The 23,237-nt window shown below is 34.8% G+C and overlaps 7 protein-coding genes across 8 annotated transcripts; 3 read left to right on the forward strand and 4 right to left on the reverse strand.

The window, feature by feature from the left end:
* On the reverse strand, nucleotides 5,586-6,650 carry LOC104793890. The gene is made up of 2 exons (XM_010520314.1): nucleotides 6,528-6,650; nucleotides 5,586-6,389 (listed from the first exon to the last, which is right to left on the reverse strand). The coding sequence occupies exons 1-2, from the start codon at nucleotides 6,648-6,650 to the stop codon at nucleotides 5,586-5,588; spliced, it is 927 nt and encodes a 308-aa protein (XP_010518616.1).
* LOC104790213 lies at nucleotides 10,401-12,260 on the forward strand. Of its 2 annotated transcripts, none has more exons than XM_010515917.2 (2): nucleotides 10,401-10,574; nucleotides 10,987-12,260. In XM_010515917.2, the coding sequence occupies exon 2, from the start codon at nucleotides 11,026-11,028 to the stop codon at nucleotides 12,115-12,117; it is 1,092 nt and encodes a 363-aa protein (XP_010514219.1). In that variant the 5' UTR covers nucleotides 10,401-10,574; nucleotides 10,987-11,025; the 3' UTR covers nucleotides 12,118-12,260. The 2 variants fall into 2 exon arrangements, with proteins under 2 accessions (XP_010514219.1, XP_010514220.1); XM_010515918.2 differs by having other exon boundaries at nucleotides 10,402-10,574; nucleotides 10,977-12,260.
* LOC104790214 (50S ribosomal protein L15, chloroplastic) lies at nucleotides 12,294-13,785 on the reverse strand. Its single transcript, XM_010515919.1, has 4 exons — nucleotides 13,629-13,785; nucleotides 13,162-13,525; nucleotides 12,762-12,913; nucleotides 12,294-12,679 (listed from the first exon to the last, which is right to left on the reverse strand). Exons 1-4 carry the CDS (start codon nucleotides 13,710-13,712, stop codon nucleotides 12,446-12,448), a joined length of 834 nt encoding a protein of 277 aa, XP_010514221.1. The 5' UTR covers nucleotides 13,713-13,785; the 3' UTR covers nucleotides 12,294-12,445.
* Nucleotides 14,273-15,551, reverse strand: LOC104790216. The gene is made up of 4 exons (XM_010515920.1): nucleotides 15,288-15,551; nucleotides 15,097-15,188; nucleotides 14,864-14,982; nucleotides 14,273-14,752 (listed from the first exon to the last, which is right to left on the reverse strand). Exons 1-4 carry the CDS (start codon nucleotides 15,484-15,486, stop codon nucleotides 14,692-14,694), a joined length of 471 nt encoding a protein of 156 aa, XP_010514222.1. The 5' UTR covers nucleotides 15,487-15,551; the 3' UTR covers nucleotides 14,273-14,691.
* On the forward strand, nucleotides 16,452-18,166 carry LOC104790217 (DNA-directed RNA polymerase I subunit RPA12). The gene is made up of 6 exons (XM_010515921.2): nucleotides 16,452-16,530; nucleotides 16,840-16,965; nucleotides 17,062-17,102; nucleotides 17,373-17,441; nucleotides 17,527-17,583; nucleotides 17,688-18,166. Exons 2-6 carry the CDS (start codon nucleotides 16,848-16,850, stop codon nucleotides 17,760-17,762), a joined length of 360 nt encoding a protein of 119 aa, XP_010514223.1. The 5' UTR covers nucleotides 16,452-16,530; nucleotides 16,840-16,847; the 3' UTR covers nucleotides 17,763-18,166.
* LOC104790218 (TLC domain-containing protein At5g14285-like) lies at nucleotides 18,399-19,388 on the forward strand. The gene has a single exon (XM_010515922.1). The coding sequence runs from the start codon at nucleotides 18,492-18,494 to the stop codon at nucleotides 19,248-19,250; it is 759 nt and encodes a 252-aa protein (XP_010514224.1). The 5' UTR covers nucleotides 18,399-18,491; the 3' UTR covers nucleotides 19,251-19,388.
* Nucleotides 20,577-21,073, reverse strand: LOC109133444 (defensin-like protein 75). The gene is made up of 2 exons (XM_019246561.1): nucleotides 20,973-21,073; nucleotides 20,577-20,818 (listed from the first exon to the last, which is right to left on the reverse strand). Exons 1-2 carry the CDS (start codon nucleotides 21,037-21,039, stop codon nucleotides 20,634-20,636), a joined length of 252 nt encoding a protein of 83 aa, XP_019102106.1. The 5' UTR covers nucleotides 21,040-21,073; the 3' UTR covers nucleotides 20,577-20,633.

A 23,237-nucleotide genomic window follows, 5' to 3' on the forward strand; every position in this document is an offset into this window, starting at 1 on the left:
GGGTACCCAAAAAAATATAATTAAATTTAAATAAATTTAGTTAAATTTTGACTTACATAACAAAATATTTTAGATATTTTGATTATTTTTGATATTTAGGTATAAAACTAAATGAAATATTCAAAATTATAATCATAATTTTGGGGTAATTGCATTATATTAATGATAAATATTATAAATATATTTATATGTTCGGGTTTAATGGGTACCCAAACGGGTACCGGGTATTACCTGACCCTAACCCGAACCCACGAGTATTAGAAAATAGAACCCAGTAGAATTTTATAGGCAAACTTATACCCAACCCAAACCCAGTTTTTCGGGTCGGATTCCGGATTGGGTATTCGGATACGATTTTTATGCCTATTCGTATGGTTGCAGTCTCGGATCATGGGGCTTATGAAGATTGATGAAAAATATAGTCAACCGACGACAATTATACAGAAAAATAATATTGGCCCGATGCGTGTTGGGCCACTAAGGCCCATACTCCATCTCATCTATAATAAGCTATTCGGCTGCTCTAACGCCTCCTTGCACTTCTTACCTCTCTCTCATCTTCTCTAAGTTTTCCGGTTCGATCGTTTCTTCGTTGTTGATTTGTGTTATTGGATGGCTTCTTTGTTGTTCCATGATTTTTTATTTATCGATTATGAGATTCATTTCAATCACCTTGAGTACTATAGTTATGTAGAATTAGATATCAAACTGACTTGCTTTATTGAATAACCTTGAGTTAATATTTATACAGACCAGACTCATCATAAGATAGACTCTAAGTCCTAAGATAGCGAGACCTAAAACTTATCACAATAGGACTTTAAACACAATAGGACAATAACACAATGAACACCCCCTCACGTTCTCCGTAAAACTTATCCTCAATATTCTCCGTAATATTCCCCCTCACGTTAGAGTGTGAAGGTCTTGAACACCCAACTTGGACATTATGTAAAGAAACTGAGGACGTCCTAGCGCTTTGGTCAAAATGTCAGCTAGTTGCTCACTCGACGCCACATGTTTAGTCACAAGAATACCAGCTTGTATTGCATCACGGACAACATGACAATCATTTTCGATATGTTTGGTGCGCTCATGAAAAACCGGATTACCAGCGATGTGGAGAGCAGCCTTGTTATCACAAAACAAGCGAGCAGGCGCAGATTGTTCAATACCTAATTATGTCAACAACTTACGAAGCCATTGGATCTCACGAAGAGCTACGGACATAGCGCGATATTCGGCTTCAGCGGAAGAATGAGAAATAGTCTTTTGTTTCTTGGTTTCCAGGCAATAGGCGAGCCACCAAGACGAACCACATAGGCACTAAGAGAGCGTCGAGTGATAGGACAGGAAGACCAATCAGAGTCACAATACACCGTGAGAGACAAATCAGAGTCTGCACCGAGAAGAATACCCTGCCCTGGCGAACCTTTCAAGAATTTCACAACACGCAAAGCTGCGTCCCAATGAGTTTCACGCGGTTCTTGCATAAACTGAGACAACACATGGACGGAATAGCTAAGTTCAGGACGAGTGTGGAGAAGATACAACAAACGTCCGACCAAACGACGATACGGAGTCGGATTAGTCAACAACGGACCATCATCATCAGCCAAATGATGGTTTTGTTCTAAAGGTGTGTCAGCCGGTCGAGAACCAAGGTTGCCACTATCAGCGACAATATCTAACACATACTTGCTGATATATCATGGTTTTTACGGTTTTTAACCATGATATAAGTGTGCTTTTTGAGTATTTTCATTTGTTTCTAGGATTGTTTTTGAGTCTTTACATGTTATTTAGGAATTTGGCACGGAAGGAGCAAAGTGGAGCTATTTGGATGACTTTGGAGCATCTTACAGAAGGAAAAGAGCTTGAACTCGGATCAGAGTAGCAGCGTCGACCGGCACCGAAGGAGCATCGGTCGACACCTATGTTTATCCGACGAGAGAAAGAAGAAATTGGAAGTTTTACAATTTACCCAAAGTTTTCCTAAATTGCAATACAAGTTCCTAACGTGTTTTAGGCCATATAAATAATGTTTTTGGGTTTTAGAAAACCCGGAAGTTTTTTTCTAGCAAGTTTTTGAGAGAGAGATATTGAGATCTTTTGGGAGAGAAAGAGATCAGAACTGCTTTGTAGAGAAGAATTCTTGAACTCCCTTCTTATATTTCAATATCTATTGCTTATTATTCAGTATGATGTCTTGTTCTTCATTAAACATGTCTGAGTAGTTTGCTTGTTAGGTTTAGGGTTTTTCACAGGGTTTTTATGATTTATTAGATCTGTGATTTTTAGGGTTCTTAATCTTTTATGATCTTCATCCTTGGTTGTTTTTCACAATAGTTTTTGATTGATCACCTAGAATTATTATCATAGGGAAATTAATTAATATGAGAATATAATTGTTTTTCTGATTAAAACCAATGATGAGCAAAATCACTTTTTACAAAGAGATTTGAATTTGTGATTTTGTGAACCTTTCTAAACCTGTTTTTAAAGCTGGTTTTCAACTAAGAATTTTACAAAGAGATTTGGATTTTCTGGTTTTAAATTTAGATAATAATTTCAGTGAGAACTGAATTATTTTACCAAAACTGTTTAGAGTTCTAGATCTAATTTTTCTTGCATGAACCATAATTAATCTATTGATTTAATACTTCATAATTACCTGAGAAATTCCTTAGGCTTAACCTTTTGATTTGCTGATTTCACAACACCTTGATTTAATATTTTGCATTGTCTTCAAATGTTCTTAATACAAATTAATCTGTTTAGCGTAATTACAAAAACTCTATCATCCATTGTGTTTGATCTTGGGTCTCTGTGGATTCGACCCCTAAGTACTACATTGATCTCTTGTTTGAGAGAGTAGCTCTAGGGTTAATTTGAACACTATCACTTGCGTTGGGACAAAAAAATACCGTCGGGACCCCAAGATACTTCAATACCAAGAAAATACTTCTGTTTCCCTAAATCTTTCATAGAGAAGCACCACCCCAAGTAATCCTTGAACCTTTGGAGCATGTAGCGATCATTGCCACAAATTAGAAGATCATCAACATAGATCAACACACGGATGTCAATGTACTCTCGAGAGTATGAGAAGAGACAATAGTCATCATAGGCTTCTTGAACCAACATCTAGGAGCTTGCTTCAGACCATACAACAACTTCCGGAGAGGACAAACTTTGCCCGGATGAGAGTGACGAAACCCCGGTGGTAGCTTCATATAAACTTCTTCCTCAAGATCACCATGAAGGAATGCATTGTGTAAATCCATTTGAAAAACCTCCCAGTTATTAGCTGCCACAAGACGGAGAAGAGTGCGCACTGTGGTCATCTTAACAACCGGTGAAAAAGTCTCATGATAGTCTTCTCCTTCAACCTGTTTATTTCCACAAACAACAAGGCGTGCTTTGTATCTCTCTAAAGAACAATCAGAGTGATATTTAGTCTTGTATACCCAATGACTATCGATAGCCACCTTACCAGACGGGAGATCAGTAACATCCCATGTCTTCTTGAACTCAAGGGCATCTACCTCTTTAGTCATAGCATCATTCCATACCTTAATGCGAACTGCTTCTCTACAATTTTTAGGTTCAACGGAACCGGCGATGGCTGCCAAATAAACGCGATGGCTTTCTGAAAACAGAGCATCAGAAATATAATCGGTCAAAGGATACAAAGAATTACCTTGGACAGTCGACGAGAACAATGATGCGGAGTCGGATGGAGCGTGAGGGGTTATTAAATCACTTGTAGCATTGTAGAGAACATAGTCTTTCAGTCGAACTGATTGTTTGAGCTCTCATTTTCCTTGACGCAGAGGTGTGACTTCAACAAATGGAGCTTCACGAGCTGGAGTTGAAACAGGGGAAACAGCAGTGTCTGCTTCTTGCGGTGTGGAATGTGTTGGCGATGAAGGGACGACAATGGCTAGATCACGGGAACAGTTATCTGCAGCGGAGACAGCAAGTGGTGGTGTGTGAGAACCCGACTCAGCAATCGAATTTTGGTTATCCACAGAATCAGATATAGAAACAGAGACCGGTTTGGAAACTGAAACTCGTTCAACCGCCACAGATGGTGTAGGAACAGAAATCATCGTAGAAGGAGAGACATCTGAACTGGGATTTGCAGGCGGAGAGATAGGACTCCCCCTGTCCGTGAGAGGCAGAGAAAACAACCAATCTGCATCAGTATTATCAGGAACACGAAGAATTGGCAACAGAGTAACGTCCAAGGCTGCGAAAGGGAAAACATCTTCCCGGAATACTACATCACATGAAACTAAAAACTCCTTTTTAGCAATGCCAAACACCTTCCATCCTTTCTGAGCAAAGGGATAACCAACAAAGATACATAAACGGCTTCTCTCTGCAAATTTATCTTTGTCACGTGTGACATGGTGAACGTAACAAGCCGACCCAAAAACCCTCAACTGGTTGTAATCAGGTTTCGAACCATGAATTATCTCATACGGAGACAAGCCATTGTGAAGTGATGAAGGAGTGCGGCTGATCAAATAAGCCGCAGTAAGCACAGCTTCTCCCCAAAACTTAACCGGTAGTGATGCTTGAAATAAGAGTGCTCGTGCAACATTAAGGATGTGTCTATGCTTTCATTCGACGCGACCATTCTGCTGAGGAGTCGCAACACATGAAGTTTGATGAACAATTCCATGTTCTCTAAAATATGAAGCAAGACACGTAAATTCTGTCCCATTATCACTACGAACGATGCGAACAGTCTTACCAAATTGTTTCTCCGTGTATGCAAAGAAATTAGTAAGCACTACGCGTACTTCCGATTTTGCAAGTAACAGATAGGTCCATACAGCTCTTGAATAATCATCTACAATAGTTAAAAAATAAATTGCACCATAGGATGATGGAACACGATATGGACCCCAAACATCACAATGAATCAAGGAGAAACATTCTGTTGATTTATTAGAACTAAGAGGAAAAATATCTCTTGTTTGTTTGGCTCTAAAACATACGTCACACGAACGAGAGACAACAAGATTTGAAGAACTAGAAAACACCGGTAAAGACGAAAGGACTGAAAAACTAGGATGACCCAAACGTTGATGCCACAAAGCCTGATCAGAAGAGACGCTTGTTGAGTGAATTTTTGCTGTAGCTACATCCATAAGATAATAAACCCCATCACGCTCTTCACCGCTTCCAATCAAAGTCCTCGTGAAACGGTCCTGTAAAACACAAATTGTATCAGTGAAGGTGGCAACACACTTCGTTTGCTTCACAATTTTAGAAACATATATCAAGGTGCATGTCAATGATGGAACATAAAGAACATCGAGTAACGCTACTTTGTTCGAAAGAGGAAACACTCCCATTGTTAGAGCAAATGTTTTGCTCCCATCTGCTAACCCCACCGAACATGGTGGTATAGACACAACATTAGATAAAAGAGAGAGATCCCCAGTAATGTGATGGGAAGCTCCCATGTCAAGAACAACATTGCCAAATTTTGTCTTACCGGACAACTTATCAGAAGACCCATTGGTTGATTGACCTTTGATCATCTGTGCGAGAGCTTACAATTGTTCTTAAGTGAATTCAGGAAGATTAGAGGGAGTGGAGCTCGTTGCATGAGCTGTCGTGGCATAGCTTCTCCCGCGTCCATCACCACGACCTCCTCTGCCTCGGCCAGAAGAACCACGACCACCACTGTTACGCTCAGTGAACCATTCCGGAAAACCAACAATTTGCCAGCACTCCTTCTTTTCATGGCTTGAGCGCCCACAATGAGAACAGATGGCTGATCGCGACTTGATAATTGCGGAATCTAATCGTCCTCCACTCTGTATATCCGATCGTGAAGGAGTCGAAGTACTCTGTTCACCTTGAGCTGCAAAACCGACAACTTCGTTCCTCTGTTCATGAACACGAACTGAAGCCAAACATTGTTCTTCTCTAATAACACGAGAATAAATTTCACCAAGGGAAGGCAATGGATCCATTGCAATGAGGGTCGTGCTAAGACCGCCAAACCGTGAGTCGTCAAGACCCAATATGAACTGATGGATCTTTTCCTCGTCTCTCTCTTTTGAAGGTTCGAGAGTAGCACCACACGTACACAGTCCACACTTACAAACTGTCAAAGGTTTGTAAGTCTGAAGTTCTTCCCAAAGGTGACACAGATTCCCATAGTAATCAATGACCGGCTGTCCAGCTTGACGACAAGCCGCTATCTGAGCCTTGATTTGATGAACTCGCACCTTGTTCCCCACGGAGAATCGTTGCTTCAAATCTAACCACAAGTCACGTGCAATAGATATGAATGTAACTGTGGACTTAACCTTTGGTTCGATCGACGTACGTATCCAACCAACAATCATGGAGTTGACAGTCTGTCAATTCTCAAAATTCGGATCATCAATAGGAGGTTTTGAGATTGTTCCATTGATAAACCCTGTTTTGCGTTTGGCTTGCAGAGCATTGGACATCTCTGTAGCCCATTCGTTGTAGTTTTCACCATTCAATAACACCGACGAGATCATGGAACCTGGATTGTCGGAGCTAGACAAGAGGTAGGGAGACACAACCGTCGACTCCGGCTGTTGACCAACAGCCTTCTTTGTTGCAGAAGAAACATCTTCTAAGGTAGACATGGTTTCTTGTCACGCAAGAAACACACTTGAAAAGAAGAAAACAATCGAAACTATCGATTAAGAGAAGGATTTTAGAAAAATATATGAGAACTTGGCTCTGATACCATGTAGAATTAGATATCAAACTGACTTACTTTATTGAATAACTTTGAGTTAATATTTATACAGACCAGACTTATCATAAGATAGACTCTAAGTCCTAAGATAGCGAGACTTAAACTTTATCACAATAGGACTTTAAACACAATAGGAAAATAACACAATGATTCGACGTTATCCTAAATATTCTCCGTAATAAGTTACAATCTGATATAATGTGGCTGGCATATCTAGGTTCGTTTTCGCCTATCAGTCGCCAGAATTTCATCGTCAAGTGACATTTGCTAAATAACTTTTGAGAGAGTAATTTTGCTTCTGGTAACTCTGTTCTCACTCGTTATGGACACTCGTTATGGATTCATCACGATGTTTGGTCTTTTGTGTTTGATTTGAGGATTGACTAATTGCTCTAACTTGTTATAGTAATAATTTGTGTTGTGTTGATGGATAACACGTTATATTTAGACCAAGCTTTCCCGATGCATGGCTTTTAATTTGTAAGGTTTGTTTATTTTGACGATAAATGAAATGAAACTAAACTCACCTAAATTGTGTTGTTACAGGGATGGGTTTCTGGTTTAGATTGAAAACTTTGAGTTTATAAACGTTGGATGGGATTTGCAACGTTGACCATTTTGCGAGAAGCGAATTGCGAGGAATTGATTTCCATCGCAAATCCCTTGCTATAGTCGTTTTACGAGGGATTAGCTAGATATTCTTGAAGTGTTATTTTTTGGTTAAATTTAGTTTGGAATCTTTTTAGTTTTAACAGAATTAGAACCTAAATAGATGCATTTTGGTTTTCTGGTTCTGGCTGATTCTGTAATACTTTGAACCAAAGATAATGCATATAGTTTTGTATGTAAACAAAATGTCAGCCTTAGAATCAATTTGCACATAAACCGAGAGGTAACTAACAAGTAACAATAAAGCGTTATTCTAAACAGGTTCATACACCAAATTGAACCGGTGTAACTAATACCATACAACAACGTTTTTAACAATTTATATACGTGTAAATGTGAGCCATTCCACATCCATTATCTAGGAACTGAAAGTGAAAACTCAACTCTCCCGAACCCTTTAAAGCATAGACTATCGTACAATCAAAGAGAATCGACCAGATTTAGGATAAATTAATATATTTAGTTATAGAAGATGTATTTAAAAATACTAAATAATATTTTTGTTTATTTACTTAATAAATAAAAACAAATTTGTACATTTTTGGTAAAACTTGCTATTTTAAATATATCTCTCAAATTTCTATAATTATTTAGTGTATTTGTCAAAATTCTCCAAATATTATTAGTGGACGTCAATTTTTCTTTCTACAACATTGTGGCAATATTGTCGGCAAGATAGGCGATGAGAAAAAGCTGATGTGTCGTCATCAGAGAGCTTCATACCTAATTTATTGTTCACCCTTAGAATTCCATAAAATTACATAAAACTGTAACTGCCATATATATACCATATATATATATATACAATTTTGTCAACTGCCACTGCTGTGCAATTTATTTATATACACAATATTTTGCTCCTATAAATCCTAAAATTGGTAAATATTATTCAAAAACTGATAAATATTATCCCCTACATATTTTCAAAATTAAATTAATTTCACTATGTATTGTAATATAATAATATAAATATATTATGAGACGTAAAAATATATATATTTAAAATCATATCTTCAGAAATATAAATAATGTTACCTTTCTAATAATTTTATAAAGCTCTAATGGTGAAAGAATCGAAGATCATTTCAATCTGGCTCAATGTTTATTCTTTTACTAAAAACAATAACTATATTTGCCCAAAAAAACATATAATCACCAATTAAAATGACATGAATATATATTTTAATTTGGATAACTATGTAGTTAAACATTATATTTAAATATGTAGTTATAGTGTTTTTACAGAAATCTTAAAATTTAGAAAATCCAGTCCAATAAAAATGAAAAAAAAGTAATAATATTATACCAATAGCTGAGATATATAGGGATCTAATGACCAATTAAAATTTATAAAATCCAGTGAGATAATACCATAACTAAGACCAATTATATAAGGGATCTAATGACCAATTATATCCCATTTTATTATTTTCCCTTTTCTTACTATATTATTTAGATTAAATTGTGATTAGTATAACTAAAGAATATTTCATTCAATAATTGAAGGAAATCTATACTATTAATTGGGGAATACACTTAAAGGTTAAAAAAAATCATATCAAATATCCATGTTGTCAAACTGACCCAATTTACATATTAAAAAAAAAGATTAAACAACAGATTGATTATATTTTAGGAAATCGTTCAAATTAGTTCCATAGTAAACAGGTTATGAGAATTTTGTGTAGGTATATTCATGTATGACAAAACACGGGACGAGAATTTTGGGAACAAGAATTCAAGCAAAACATATGCGGATATACTATTTACTCATATGAATTACGAAGAATGGGGTTTTTTCGGGTAAAAAAAAGAATTAAACGTTGCAATCAGACATATTAGATGGGTTTGAATGCTTGACAATTATATTTTTTTAAAATTATGCAAAAATAACTCCGCACCCTATGTGCCGGTCTGAATCTAGTATACGTGTAAATGTGAGCCATTCCACATCCATTATCTAGGAACTGAAAGTGAAAACTCAACTCTCCCAAACTCTTTAAAGCTTAGACTCTTACAATCAAAGAGAATCGACCAAATTTAGGATAAATTAATATATTTAATTATAGAAATTATATTGAAAAATACTAAATATAATTTTGTTTATTTACTTAATAAATAAAAACAAATTTGTACATTTTTGGTAAAACTTTCTATTTTAAATATATCTCTCAAATTTCTATAATTATTTAGTGTATTTGTCAAAATTCTCTAAATATTATTAATGGACGTCAATTTTTCTTTCAACAACATTGTGGCAAGATTGCCGACAAGATAGATGATGAGAATACGACAGCGGCAAGAATACAACGATAGATTATCGATGAGAATCGATTGGCAAGAGATCTAGAAAGCTTCAAGATCTTGTAGAGTAAGGATTCTATTGGCAGAATTGTTTCTTCTTCGCGATTCGAACTCATTTGTTTGTAAAACTACTTCATCGTTCCGATTAAATAAAATCTCAAAGTTTAAAGTTACGATATTTGGAAAGATAACGATTGAGATTTTTATTAAATATTTTAATTAATATTTAAAATCTTTAGTATTCAATTAGAGCATTTGTGCTAATTTTGAAAAATAGAAAAATATGTGGTAAGTTTGGAAGAAAAGCTTAAATTTGTGCTATTTTTAAAAATCTCTCATAATGTTACTAATTTTTTCTAACAATTAATACATGTTTAATACATAAGAATATCATATGATAAAAATATAGTCAAATTTAGCTTTAAAATCAGAAGAAAAAACAAAAGCTATATTCATTAATCATTTATAAGAAAGAATCCATGTAGTATAAGATAAAAAAAATGTCGACACGAAACTTTGTAACGTTGTATATATTCATCCATTTCTCTAGGTCTGTTAATAATTGTCTTTTGTTCAAATCTTTTTAAATATTTCATTTTCCTTAAATACATATTATTACACCGAATAATAAATTATATATATACTCTAATCTCAAGAAGAAGAAGGAAAAAAAAAGTAAAGTAAAAAGAAGCCGCCGCCACATCCTCCTCGTCTATCTCTCTCTCTCACCTCGTTGGCTCTCTCAATGAGGAGCCCGATTCCGATTTAGGGTTTCCTCCATATTGATTTAAATCAATCCCAATTCCACCACCATCGTCACAAAGCTCTCTGTCGGGTAATCTCCTCATCTTCTTCTTCTTCTGCCTTATCTCTCTCAGATTATTTTAGGGGTTTCTGCAACATTTGCGTCGATTCACTTCTCTTCTCGCTTGTATTGAATCCGTACTAATGATCTGTTTTAGGGGTTTTGTTTGTTAAAATCGAAAGTATTAGATGATTTCGATTTTGAACAATAGGATCTCTTGACTAGACTTTTATCGTGCTTCTCTGTTCTCTAATCCGATTCACCTTGTTCTTAGGCTATTGTGAATGAACTCTGTTTTTATTTTTTTTGTGCGGTTGCAGTTTGTATTGTATAGATCTGTTACCCTTATCGAACTTTTGTTGTTCCTTCTTCTCTGGATTGTTGTTAAAGTACGAATTTTTAAGTTTGATGTTTTACTTATGGGGAAGTTAGTTTATTGTAGGGTTTATTAAAAGACTGTTTCTTTAAGTTATACAACAAGATGCCGAAAGAGAAGAAAGACCGGTCGGATAGGTATAGACGATCATCGCCACTGTGTTGTGAGTCAAGCCTTGGTTTGAAGAAGCCTAGTGAGAAACAAGTTAAGGAATGGGAAGAGGCTCGTTGTCCTGTCTGTATGGAACATCCTCACAATGGGATTCTTCTCATTTGTTCTTCCTATGAAAACGGCTGTCGACCTTACATGTGTGACACTAGCCATCGCCATTCTAACTGTTTTGATCAGTTCCGCAAAGCTTCTAAAGAGAAACCACCCTCTTTGTCTTTACTTCATGACCAAGAGGAAAGTCATGTACCAACAACTACTGAGACAGAAGATAATGTAGCGTTAGACTCAACTGCTGTAAATCTAGGAGAAGAGGCTGCATCTGAGGTTACAGTTGCGACTTTAGGAGAAGGTGAGAGCAGGGGAGAAGATTTAGTAGATGAAGGTATTGTAGCAACAGAGGACGACCAAGAAAAAAACAAACCACCTAAGCTTACTTGCCCGTTATGCCGTGGACATATAAAAGAATGGGTAGTCGTTGAAGCTGCTCGATGTTTCATGAACTCAAAACATAGAAGCTGTTCTTGTGAGACTTGTGATTTCAGCGGAACCTACTCCGATCTGAGAAAGCACGCAAGGGTTCAACATCCAGGAGTAAGGCCATCAGAAGCAGATCCAGAGAGACAGAGAAGCTGGAGGAGGCTTGAAAGGCAGAGAGATTTAGGTGATTTAATTAGCACACTCCAATCTTCTTTTGGAGGAGAAGAAAGAAGTAGGGACGAATTGAATCTGTTTGATGATAATGGCTTGCTTACAGTGTTCTTGCTCATCCGCGTGTTTAGACCAGAGTCAAGTGGCCCAAGGAGTAGCTGGTCAGGTACATCTAGAGCTAGGTCACAGATTGGTGGGAGAAGAAGATCCTCAAGACCTTCAAGGCTTTGGGGTGAGAGCTATGAAGGTAATACTGGAACATCATCTAGAGACGAGGAAAATAATCAATCTTCTGATGAACAAGAGTCTGGATCCCGAAGACGTCGTACTAGAAGAAGAGCTTTCATTGACGATGATGATGAAGAAGAAGAGCTGTGATGCCTCTTTAAGATCTACCAATTTGTGTTTTAAGAGTTTATGGAGAAGAAAAAATTGGGGGAACGTTTGTAGTAATAACCCCACTTATGAAAACCCTATTCTGTAAAATTTATTTGGAGATTGAAAAAGAAAAGTTTCGACTATTGAGGAACAAAATAATTTATACCATTTACAAATATTTCTGATAATTAACTCTTAAATCAACATAATGGAAAACATCTTCACCATACAAAAAGACTAAAAGCAATGTAATTAAATCATAAACACGAATGATCTCTTCTTCTGCAGCTTTACAACGTTAAAAAAAAGAGCTTGAAAATGAAGTAATTTAAGCAGAAGCTGCAGGCTTTGAAGTTGTTGCTGCTGCTGCTGCAGCTCTCTTCTTGGCAAAGTATTCATCTGCTCGTGCTTGGTTCTTTGCAACCGAAGGCTTAACCCATTTCTTCCTTCCGGGCAACACAGTGAGTGTACATCCTGAAGCTTCAAGTTTCTCTTTTGCTTGTGTCGAGAAGGCACGAGCTTTGAAGTTGAGCTTCATGCTTAGTTCTCCGGTACCCAAAATCTGATAATACAAGACCAATCAAAGCGTTAATACAGATAAAAAAGATGATCGACTAAGTCACTAAGAAGTTTGGAAAACTAACCTTGAGAGGAAGTTTCCTTTCCCTCCCAGAAGGATTGATCAAACCCTTTTGCTTCAGTGACTCCAATGAAACTTCATCTCCCTCCTGAAATCCAGCTGTTTCGATGTCTTTGATATTAACTGGTAAGTATTTGGGTAATCCTGAACGCATACCTGTTAAAAGAACACAACAACACCATGAATGCATCAGGAAACTAAACAAGGTTTAGTAGCACAAAACAGCTCTATTCACTAAATACAAATTCAATCACTGGTTCCCAATTCTACCCTAACCAAATAAAATGGTAAGAAGCATCACCAAATTAAACAGAGTCTGTGGGTGAGACATTTCATCAAACACTTAGCCTACACAAGAGAACTTTGGTAAAATTAGAAGACAAAAGCAAGGACAAGAACGTTACCTCCGGCGATTCCTCTAAGTTTAGGAAGACGGCGATAAAGAGCAGTTTGACCACCTTCGAAACCTCTCATAATCCCAGGACCGGATCTTGATTTCTGACCTCTCATACCAAAACCACAACTCGCTCCTTGTCCTGCAGAGATACCTCTACCTTTTCTCTTTTGCCTCTTTCTCGAACCAGGTTGGGGTCCAAGGTTATTCAAACGGAATCTCTCCGGAGCTACTACTCCCTCCGACGACGTAGCCGCCGTTTGGCTTACCACAACAAGTGGTCTCCCTAATTGCTTTCTCGTTTTATCAACCTTTTGGTTGAGTTTGAGAGAAAGAATCTGACTTGGGTTTGCTCCCAAAACGCTTACATTTCCCTGTAGGCATTTTCAAAATTCGGATTTTGCTCAATTCTACGGAATTAGTGGCGAGTGAGTGTGTGTAAATCTGACATTTTTAGAAGAAGGAGAGATTGGTTACCTTGAATGAAGTGGAAGGGAAGTGGAGATGGTAACAATGGCGAGAGGTGAGAGGATTTGATGAGATTGAGAGTGGAGCAGCCATGGTCACAGGGGCACAACAAAGAAGCTTCTTCAAGGATAAGGATGAGAGAGAGCTGAGAGGAGATATTAGATGATATTAACTTTTCATGAGAAACTCAAGTTAAACGACGGCGTTTACTGCTTAGCACTCAAATTGTTTCTTGGGCCGTTCAGTGAAAACATTTAGCCCATTTTGAGTTTTTTTACCGCAACCGTTGAGTTTTTTAACAGTGGAAGATCGCATCACCTTTTTAAGTTCGAGCACGAAGAAGGAACAATGCGGATTTGATCATCCGGTAAACTAGTCAATTCATTCATAGCTAATTAGTTTTTATTTGATTATCTGCTCACGATTTTATATACCTAATCGTTAGAATTTGCTTCTATTGTTTTATCGTTCTTAATTTGTTTATAATATTCGATGACTTTATATCGTAACTTTGTATAATCTTTTTTGCAGACTACATTGAAACAAAACTTTACAAGTCAGTTGATGTAAGAATGAAAATTGTTTTAACTAGTGTAATGTCCAATTCTATTACGATTCAATTTATCTTACATTTATTTACACCAGATACAATCTTGAAAAGTTGTAATACGATATTTGGATTTTGTTGAACAATTCGAACAAGTTGTAAATAAGATAACTTTTTAAATATTTTAATGTTTTGATATGACAGATTAATCGTAACCCGTGTGTGTGATGATGATGAAGTGGTTGAAGATCCTATCCAAACAAAAGTAGATGCATGTGTGTGTGACCACTTGGATCCTTGAGCTTCGACTCGATGTGAGCTTGCTGAGAAGCTATGCCATGGGACAAAATGCTCACCTCTTGGTTGGTTCCATTTAGTTGAATATAACGGTGCCAATAAGAAAATATATATGTATATACATACCCATAAAATATAAGTTCAACTACAAACCCAAACTACAATAATCATTACATCATCTCAATCACAAACGAAATCATATTAAATTTAGGGGGTTTCGTAATTTCCTTATTCTTTGACAAGTCTGTTCTTCACGACAACAAGAGAACAATCTGTATTATATAAACACCTGCATTTGTTTAAAAGATATGAGTTATCCCAAAAAAATTGTATTTACGTACTACTAAGTTTTTTGACTGAATAAAATTAAAAAAAAATATATGAAATAATATTTTCTCACTTTTTGAGTTTTTGAGTTTGTTGACCGCTCATAACTAATACATCAATCTGTCGCTCTTGAATTATCTTTGGGATTAGGTCATTAGCGTCGCCAGCATCTGTAAATGTCTCTGCTTTAATCTGTTTTTTTTTTAACATGATTATGATGAGATCATTAGACTAATTAAACATATCATCAAATGATATATTTAAGGAACTTAAATATATTATATGATTTGGTCAAGAGATTATTACCCCATGATTTAAACACATGTTCTTGGCTTTCTCTAATATACCCAAAACAATTTTCATATTCTTTTCATGAGCCAATCTTATGAGTTCTGAATCTGCAAAAACCCACTCAAAAGAACATACATAAAAAAAAATATTAGATCTCTCTCTCTTTTTGAATATTTCCAAGATATTAGCCGATAAAAAAAACTTACTAGGTGAAAATGGATAGAAGATTTGAGCAAAGCCTACTGAGGAAGAGAGCACAGTAGCAGGAGTAAAGGGATTTTGTGGCTGTATTGCAAAGAGAAAAACTTTGGAGCTCTCAATGGTATCTTTGTGGTTTTCAAGAGCCCAAATGAGTAAATCATAACTTGAGTTGCTCTCGTCAACAATCACCATAACATTCTTCATCTTCTCTCTCTTTGTTTCTTCTTCTGCTAAAACCTCTAGTCAAGGTGCAACTTTATACTATTATTTAGAAGTGGCTTAACATGTCATCAAAGAGAGTAATATATATATATATATATATATATATATATATATATATATAAATTATATATCTTAGATGATTGGGGTAATCGAAAAGTATGGTTTAACGACTTGATTCTTTCTTCTTCTCATTTACAAAATAAAATAAGTTGCACAACATGATATATTGGTAATATATATGGATCAAGTCCAGTGACCACTGACCAGTCCCACAATTTGCAAACTCTATGGATTGATCGCTTGATCACTAATTAGGTTTAGTTCGGATGCTTATAAATTCGTAATGCGTTTGCCAAAAAAAAAAAAACATTCACAGAAAGATTCAAAGGATTTTTGTCTTTTTTTTTTTAAACAGAAAGATTAAAAAGGATTTTAAAAAAAAGATTTAAAAAGATTAGTCAGAGGTTTAATCCAAATCCGAACACATTTAGTCTAAAAAATTTATAGTAATATTATACTAAAAAAACAATCGAATAATATGATTTCATTCGACAACATGACATTATACTTTAAAAAACAATTATCAAGTATCAACCAATTCTTGATAGAAATATTAATTCATAAAATGGTTTAATTTGAGTGGACCGTGGTTGGTAATTGCCGAAAACACGCCATTGATGACAACATAAAAACAATTATCTTTCTTTGTCTGATTCACTGCCAGTGATGTGTCTGATGACTGATCACTTAAAAAAAAAAATCATTATTCTTAGAGTTGGCAGCAAAAATAAAATCTAATTAATTAACCGAAGGACACAATTAGCTCAGTGGACACAACCTACCTACCTAACCACCAAAGACTCTCTCTGTGTGGGCTTTAGTTTTTATTTGTAAAGGCTCGATAACGATTTCAAATGGGCCTTCTTTCAAGTCCATTATAAAAGCTCTGCGTCTTCCCATTAAACCCTAGATTCCTTGTCTCTCGAGACGCTCTCTGCGAAAAGCATTCTCGATCGTAATCCGAAGGTACTTTGATGATTCTCCAATTCTGTTGATGCATAACTTTTAGTATCACTATCATTTTTTTCAATGGTTTAAGTAGACGTATGAGTTGCTTGGTTAGTTCGAATTTTTGAACTTCAATGGATTTAAAGTCTTGATTTTTAGATTCTGGGTATGAGCTTAATGGAGTTCTTAGTTGTAATTTGATGTTTTAGAACATAGAGTTAAGTCTTATCTGACATTAATGAAGATATCAAGCTTAAAGATGATTACTTTACTTATTCGTTTTAGCAAATGTTTTTTTTTTTTTGGGTGTCTTTGTGTTTTAAAAAGGTTCTGTAATGAAGAAATCTCGAGAAAGTGGTTTCTTGTTCTGTGGTTTGTGTGGGACGATGCTGATCTTGAAAACAACCAAGTGTGCAGAATGTCCACTTTGCAAAACAACGAGAAATGCCAAAGGTATCCATGAGTTTCTCTCTTTATATCATCAAAATCGAATCAGTTTTTGTTTTCTTGTTTCTTGGTTGGTTGATTTCGTTATTTGTGCTTTTTCAGATATCATTGACAAGAACATAGCTTACACAGTTTCTGCTGAGGTATGTTTTTTGCTACATCATAGATATAATCTGTATGTTATTCATAAGCTGTGTTGTGTAAATTTGGTTTCTGTTTCACAGAGTTGTGATGATTTGTGTTAGTCCATTGTTATTAGGCTATGAACACGCACACACATACATTGAAAAAATCATTTCCTGCTATGTAGTTAGGTTTCATGCCTGTATATTAGATACTGTTTTGTTACTTTTTTTGCAATAACATTGTATCATGAACATTAGTATACAACTCATGCTCTTTGCTTATTACAGGATATCAGAAGAGAATTAGGAATATCTCTTTTTGGTGAAAAGGCGCAGGAAGACGCAGAGCTGCCAAAGGTTTGTAATAAGATAACAGCTCTTTCACGCTTTTTATTCTCAATCCTTGGCTTATGATGTTGATGGATGATTCGTCTCTTTGCAGATCAAAAAGGCGTGCGAGAAATGCCAGCACCCAGAGCTTGTATACACAACCAGACAGGTATAATAATACTCCAGTTTTTTTAATTCTGTTGTTTCTAGTTCTTGTCTTCTTTGATTCAACTTCAAAGAATTGTGTTCATGGGATATTTCTGGTTTTTGCAGACGAGATCAGCGGATGAAGGACAGACAACATACTACACTTGCCCCAATTGTAGTCATAGATTCACAGAAGGTTGAGGTTATAATCATCTCTCCAACATCGCGATTCAGATTCACAGAGCATGCCGATTTTGTTTCTTACATCAATATTATCAACTTTCATATCCAGTGTGATCCTTCGTAGAACCTTATATATAGTTTCTTGCATTTTTGTCACGAACTCAAACATTCAATGTCATCATCATCAGTAGCTGTTAAAATCATCTAGTAAAGTCTACGTGGATATGGTTGTTTAGGCAGTTTCAAGTGTCGTAGTATAGCCCTTTTTACATAAAGTAAAACATGTCTCGGATCCAATTTCCTATTTCCTGAAGCATGTTCTACCTTCGGCACTGAGAGCTGTACTACCGCACTTGAAACTGTTTGAACAAACGTATCTACGTGGGCTTTACTAGACTTTACTAGCTACAATATTTCCCTCATTTTCTGTTTGTTCGTTGTTTTTAGTCTTCAGACATAAAAAAAAAAGAAAAACAATGTAACGTTGGATCATACAACAAATCAAAGAGTATTTGCTCTACAACTCTGTGATTTACACATCTTGTATAGTACGAAACGAATATCCAAAGAAGCCTCCAGAGCATAACTTGTAAGCACGCACACTACTACTTGTACGCATACACGTTAATCTTAATCCTTAATCCAAACATTCCATACACCTCACCACACCAGATCATTTAATTCTCTCAATTTAAAAATCGCCACTTTCACATTAAACGTCCCAAACAGTTTCAAAAAAACAGAACCATGGCAACGTCGTCGTTTGACCATTCTTCTTCTCCGGTGACACTTCCATCGTTTCTCCTCCTCTTCCTCGCCGTATACCTCATCGGCTATTTCATAATTTTTCGGTCATGGAAATTATCATCACATTTAGGAGCTAGCTGCTTAATGTCACTCTTCCACGGCACTCCCGCCGTCGTAATGGCTTCTCACGCGCTTTTAACAACCCCACGCGCCGCCGTTCACTCATTTGCTTCACCCAACACTGCCGTGGAATCAACCGTGCTCGACTTCAGCATGGCTTATTTCACCGTCGATCTCTTCCACTACCTAATCTTCCTCCCTAATGACTTCATCTTCATCCTACACCACATGGCGACGCTCTACGTCTTCGCCACGTGTCGGTTCGCCGTCGGTCATGGAGCTCACGCGCTTCTCCTGCTCTTGGTCCTCGCGGAGGTGACGAGCGCATGTCAGAACGTTTGGACGATCACCGGGTATAGGAAACACGACGTCGTTATGGCGAGGAGAGTGAGGGAGCTATTGTCTCCGCCCTTTTACTTGTTTTACACTCTTGTTCGTGGACTAGCTGGTCCGGTGGCTTTGTACGATATGGCGGCGTTTTACGTCAGTGGTGCGGCCGAGGGAGCGGTTCCACGGTGGGCTTGGTTGTCGTGGCTTGTTGTGATTGGGGTTGCTATTGTGGTTAGTGTTTTGTGGGTTTTACGTAATTGGGTTGATTGGTTTAGAGAGAAGAACAACTCTAACAAGAAATCCAAATGAAATGATTAATATTTTTCTTTTTTCGAACAAAAAGGTGATAATTGTTTGATTGAATAGAAATCTTGATTAAGTAATGTTCATACAAATTTATTTTGATTGTATTTTGTGTAATGTTCTATTAACAATATTGTATTTTATGTGGATCTAAATCTTACAGTTATTTGTGTAATAAAGTTTTTTGAATCACTCTGAAAACGTGAGAATCTTACGTAAATTTATACTTGTCGACCCTTGAATGTTTTAACCTTTATTTAACATATTTTATATTCCATTTTAAAAGTAAAACATCCTTTAAATTTGTGATTAGGCCAAAAAGTTGCCTAACTCATGGGATAAGTGAATACAATTTAGAAATGTTCACGCCACATGGGATTATACTGTTCGATGACTTGCTCATTTGGTAATTATATTAATTAAATGGGTGTTGACTCAGAAAATAAAATTACGTTGACAAAAAAATCTTATAGTATATTTTTTTCTTTCAATACCAAGTCTTGCTGGCTTACATGTCTTTATTTTTAATGAAGGGTTACCCAATTCCTTGTCGATAACACCGTAGGATGGGATGAACTGATTCGTCAAAAAAAGAACTCAAATAAAATATAGATTAATAACAAAACCACAACTTATAAGTCTTAGTCAAGAGACATTTTGAAGAGTTAATTGCAGTAAAACTTATACATTTCTTTAAAAAAAAAAAAAATCTAATGTTGAATTATATTCAAAAATATAAACAAATGGTTTTACAACAACTGCATCATATAAAGCTAAAATTGGATAGTTAAAATTGCTAAGGAAAATGTTTTAGGGACACAACCACAGTTGGAGTCCACTCTCGTAACGCCTATCCCCCATAAGTAGGATCGACAAAAGCTGGTTCAGATTTTCTTATCCGTCCAGCAGATTAGTTGAGTTGTAGAATTAGAGTCCTCCCCATGCCTTCTCCCATTCCTTTATTTCCAAATTGCATGTTGCCTGAAAAACATACTCAACTAGGAAATTCTCTACACGCTGGTTGCGAAGCTGAGAGACGTAGACAATATATGATAGATTGCCAATCCGTTGAATCTGGCCTTACAAAATATTTTTTAGCTAAAGCGCTGTCTATATAGCTGATGAGTAACTGGAAGAAAGGAAGATATGATCGCGAGTTTCATTTGAGAGATAAATATGTTACTTTTTATTCTGATGTATTTATTTTATAATTCAAAATAGTCATCTAATAGATGATATATTCATTTTTAACCCTTTACCTCACATAACACTTTTGCATGCACCATGATAAGTGAAAAGAAGAAAAGAGATATCAATTCATTTTGTGTTTATATTTGAGATTCTTATTTAGTGACCATACACGTTATACAATACGATATTAAAAACGATTTAGTTGTTCAATAGAGCAGACTCTTCAAAGATTTGATTCTTTCGTGGTTTGCAGCAACAACTCGCTTTGGTTCTAAAAGATGCACAAGTCCAATCTTTATAACCTTTCGATATGCAAAGCTGTTGACAATTGCTAGTGCACGGTCCAATACAATCAGCGTCAACGGTGATTGCGTTCGCTTGTTCTACAAAATAATAAAATTTAGTTAAAATCAAATACAATAAACCCCAAAAATATATGTATACTTTTTATGTCAAAAATAGATAAATAAGCTTTAACATAGCTAAGAAAGTATTTTGAATAATCAAGAATATTGATAATGAGAATGCTTGATTAACCTGCAATGACCAACAACAAAATTATTGCGATGGTACCAACAACATCTACTGATCTAATCTTGGCCATTTTTTCTTTCTGAAGTGTTGTAAATATTTTTTTTTGTGTGTATTGAGGTTGATGACTTTGGTTGAGATCTAATAGGTATTTATATAATTAATGGTGAGAGATATTCTGAATTAAGATTGAATAAGATACATTGAACAAAATCATTCTTCTTGAAATTTTGACTACAATTGATTTGTTGAAACTTTGAATATAAGATTATCACCTAGTGAATTAGGAAGAAAATAAATTTAAGATGAGAAGAAATGACTACATATGTAATTTATATAATCTACCACATATCAAATTTGGTTTAAAATGCTTAATTAGAATGATATAAGACTTTGACTATTTATAAGGAAATATATTACAAAAAAATTCAAAAATGTCTTGGTTCAATTAATTATATAAGTAAAATGAAATAAAAGAAAGGTTTAAATATTTTTTAAAATGTTATTAAGTAGGCCATATTCTAAAGAACTAGATTAGGACCCGCACGATGTGCGAGTTTTAAAATTATATAATAAAATTAAAATTTTTAAAAATATATAAATATTTTTTTTGTAAGTGAAATATATTTTTCAAAAATAAAAAGATAGATATTATTAGTTAGAGAGAAGTTTTTACTTTAATACACTAATTTCTATTTTATATTTTACAATTATTATTACAATTCTTACAATAATCTAAAGCTAAATTATCGACCACCAAAATATTTTTTCAAACATTAACCATTACAAATATTATTATTTTTAAATTTCAAAACGTTTAACAACTTATTCACAAAATATTTTACATGCAATCCATCCGTCAAATTGTCATCTTATTAGCATCCACGTACAATTTTACTCTATGTTTTATCACTAAGAATATGTTTTACACCCTAAAATATTTTATTGTTAAACTACGCTCTTTATCACCACCTATCAAATGTATTTGTGAACAAATTAAACAATTTTTTTGTCTCTTTACTTTCACTTTGACGTATTTCCTTTTCACCAATAATATTTGTAGTAACAATTTGTTTAACCATTAAAATTGTTTACTCAGAAAATATTTTAGATGAAAAAATGAGAAAAAAATATTTACATGATTGCAATGAGTTTATGACTAACCCAATAAAATTTGAGAAATTAAAAGCCAGTTAAAAAAATAAAAAATTATAACCACGATGACATAGGAGTCTTAGATAATTTATCGATATAAAATATAAACTAAAATAAAAATTCTAAAAATACTAAAACATTGGAAAATTAAAATATTTATTTGAAAAGGAATAAATAAATAATCTTACATATCTTTAACTGAAAAATAAAAAAGAAACTCAAAATAAAATAGAAAAAAATATTTTAAAATATCATGAATTTCTAATAATAAAATCAAATTTAACTAAGTAATATAACTAAAATCTAAAAATACTACAACATAATTAAATTAAAATATTAAAAGAAGGAATAAACAAATATTGATAGTACGTAGATTCGTCTTTCATAAATGTATAAGACAAATATAAGAAAAGTCTTTACAATCGTCTAAGTTGCGAAGTTGTAATTTGGGAACCCTGTATTTTGGTAAACTATGTTAGACAATGACAATTTTAAAATAATATGATGTATATTATTCATAGATGTGAAAATAGACAGATAGGTGGAAGTATTCAAAGATATATGTGTAGCAGTATATAAATATTGAATTTACACATTAATTTAGTTTGTCTACCCATATATGAAGCGTAGTTAAATCCAGCCTTATATGAAGTTCATATGCAGTTGTCTTTTCAATCATAACAATCTGATCATCACTCATGATACCCCATTTTCTTTTGTTAGCAAGGTTTTCTGATCTCGCATGGTTTCATTTGTTTTTTTGTTGTTCATGATTTTCTACTGTACTTAAGGTTTTAATTTGATATATGATACTACTTAATATACATCTTTGTATAAGACATATGTTCTATTTTCTCATGGTGATAGTTAAATATTTTCTTTTCGTTTTTGGATTAGATTTATTTTTTGTTTGGTAAATATTTTTTTTACTTTTTTTAGCGATTAACTTAGACATGTGTCAAAATCTAAGATCGTTAAATTGACACATGTTGCGATTATGTTAAGCAGTAATCTGGACACTTGTCGACATCTTATCGATACTATTGACAAATGTCACGATTTTGTTAATGAGTAATTTTGACATCAAACTTTATATAATAAGATATTTGAAAAGAA

This window comes from Camelina sativa, chromosome 6, assembly GCF_000633955.1.
Source record: "Camelina sativa cultivar DH55 chromosome 6, Cs, whole genome shotgun sequence".
In the NCBI taxonomy this organism is placed as follows: Eukaryota; Viridiplantae; Streptophyta; class Magnoliopsida; order Brassicales; family Brassicaceae; genus Camelina; species Camelina sativa.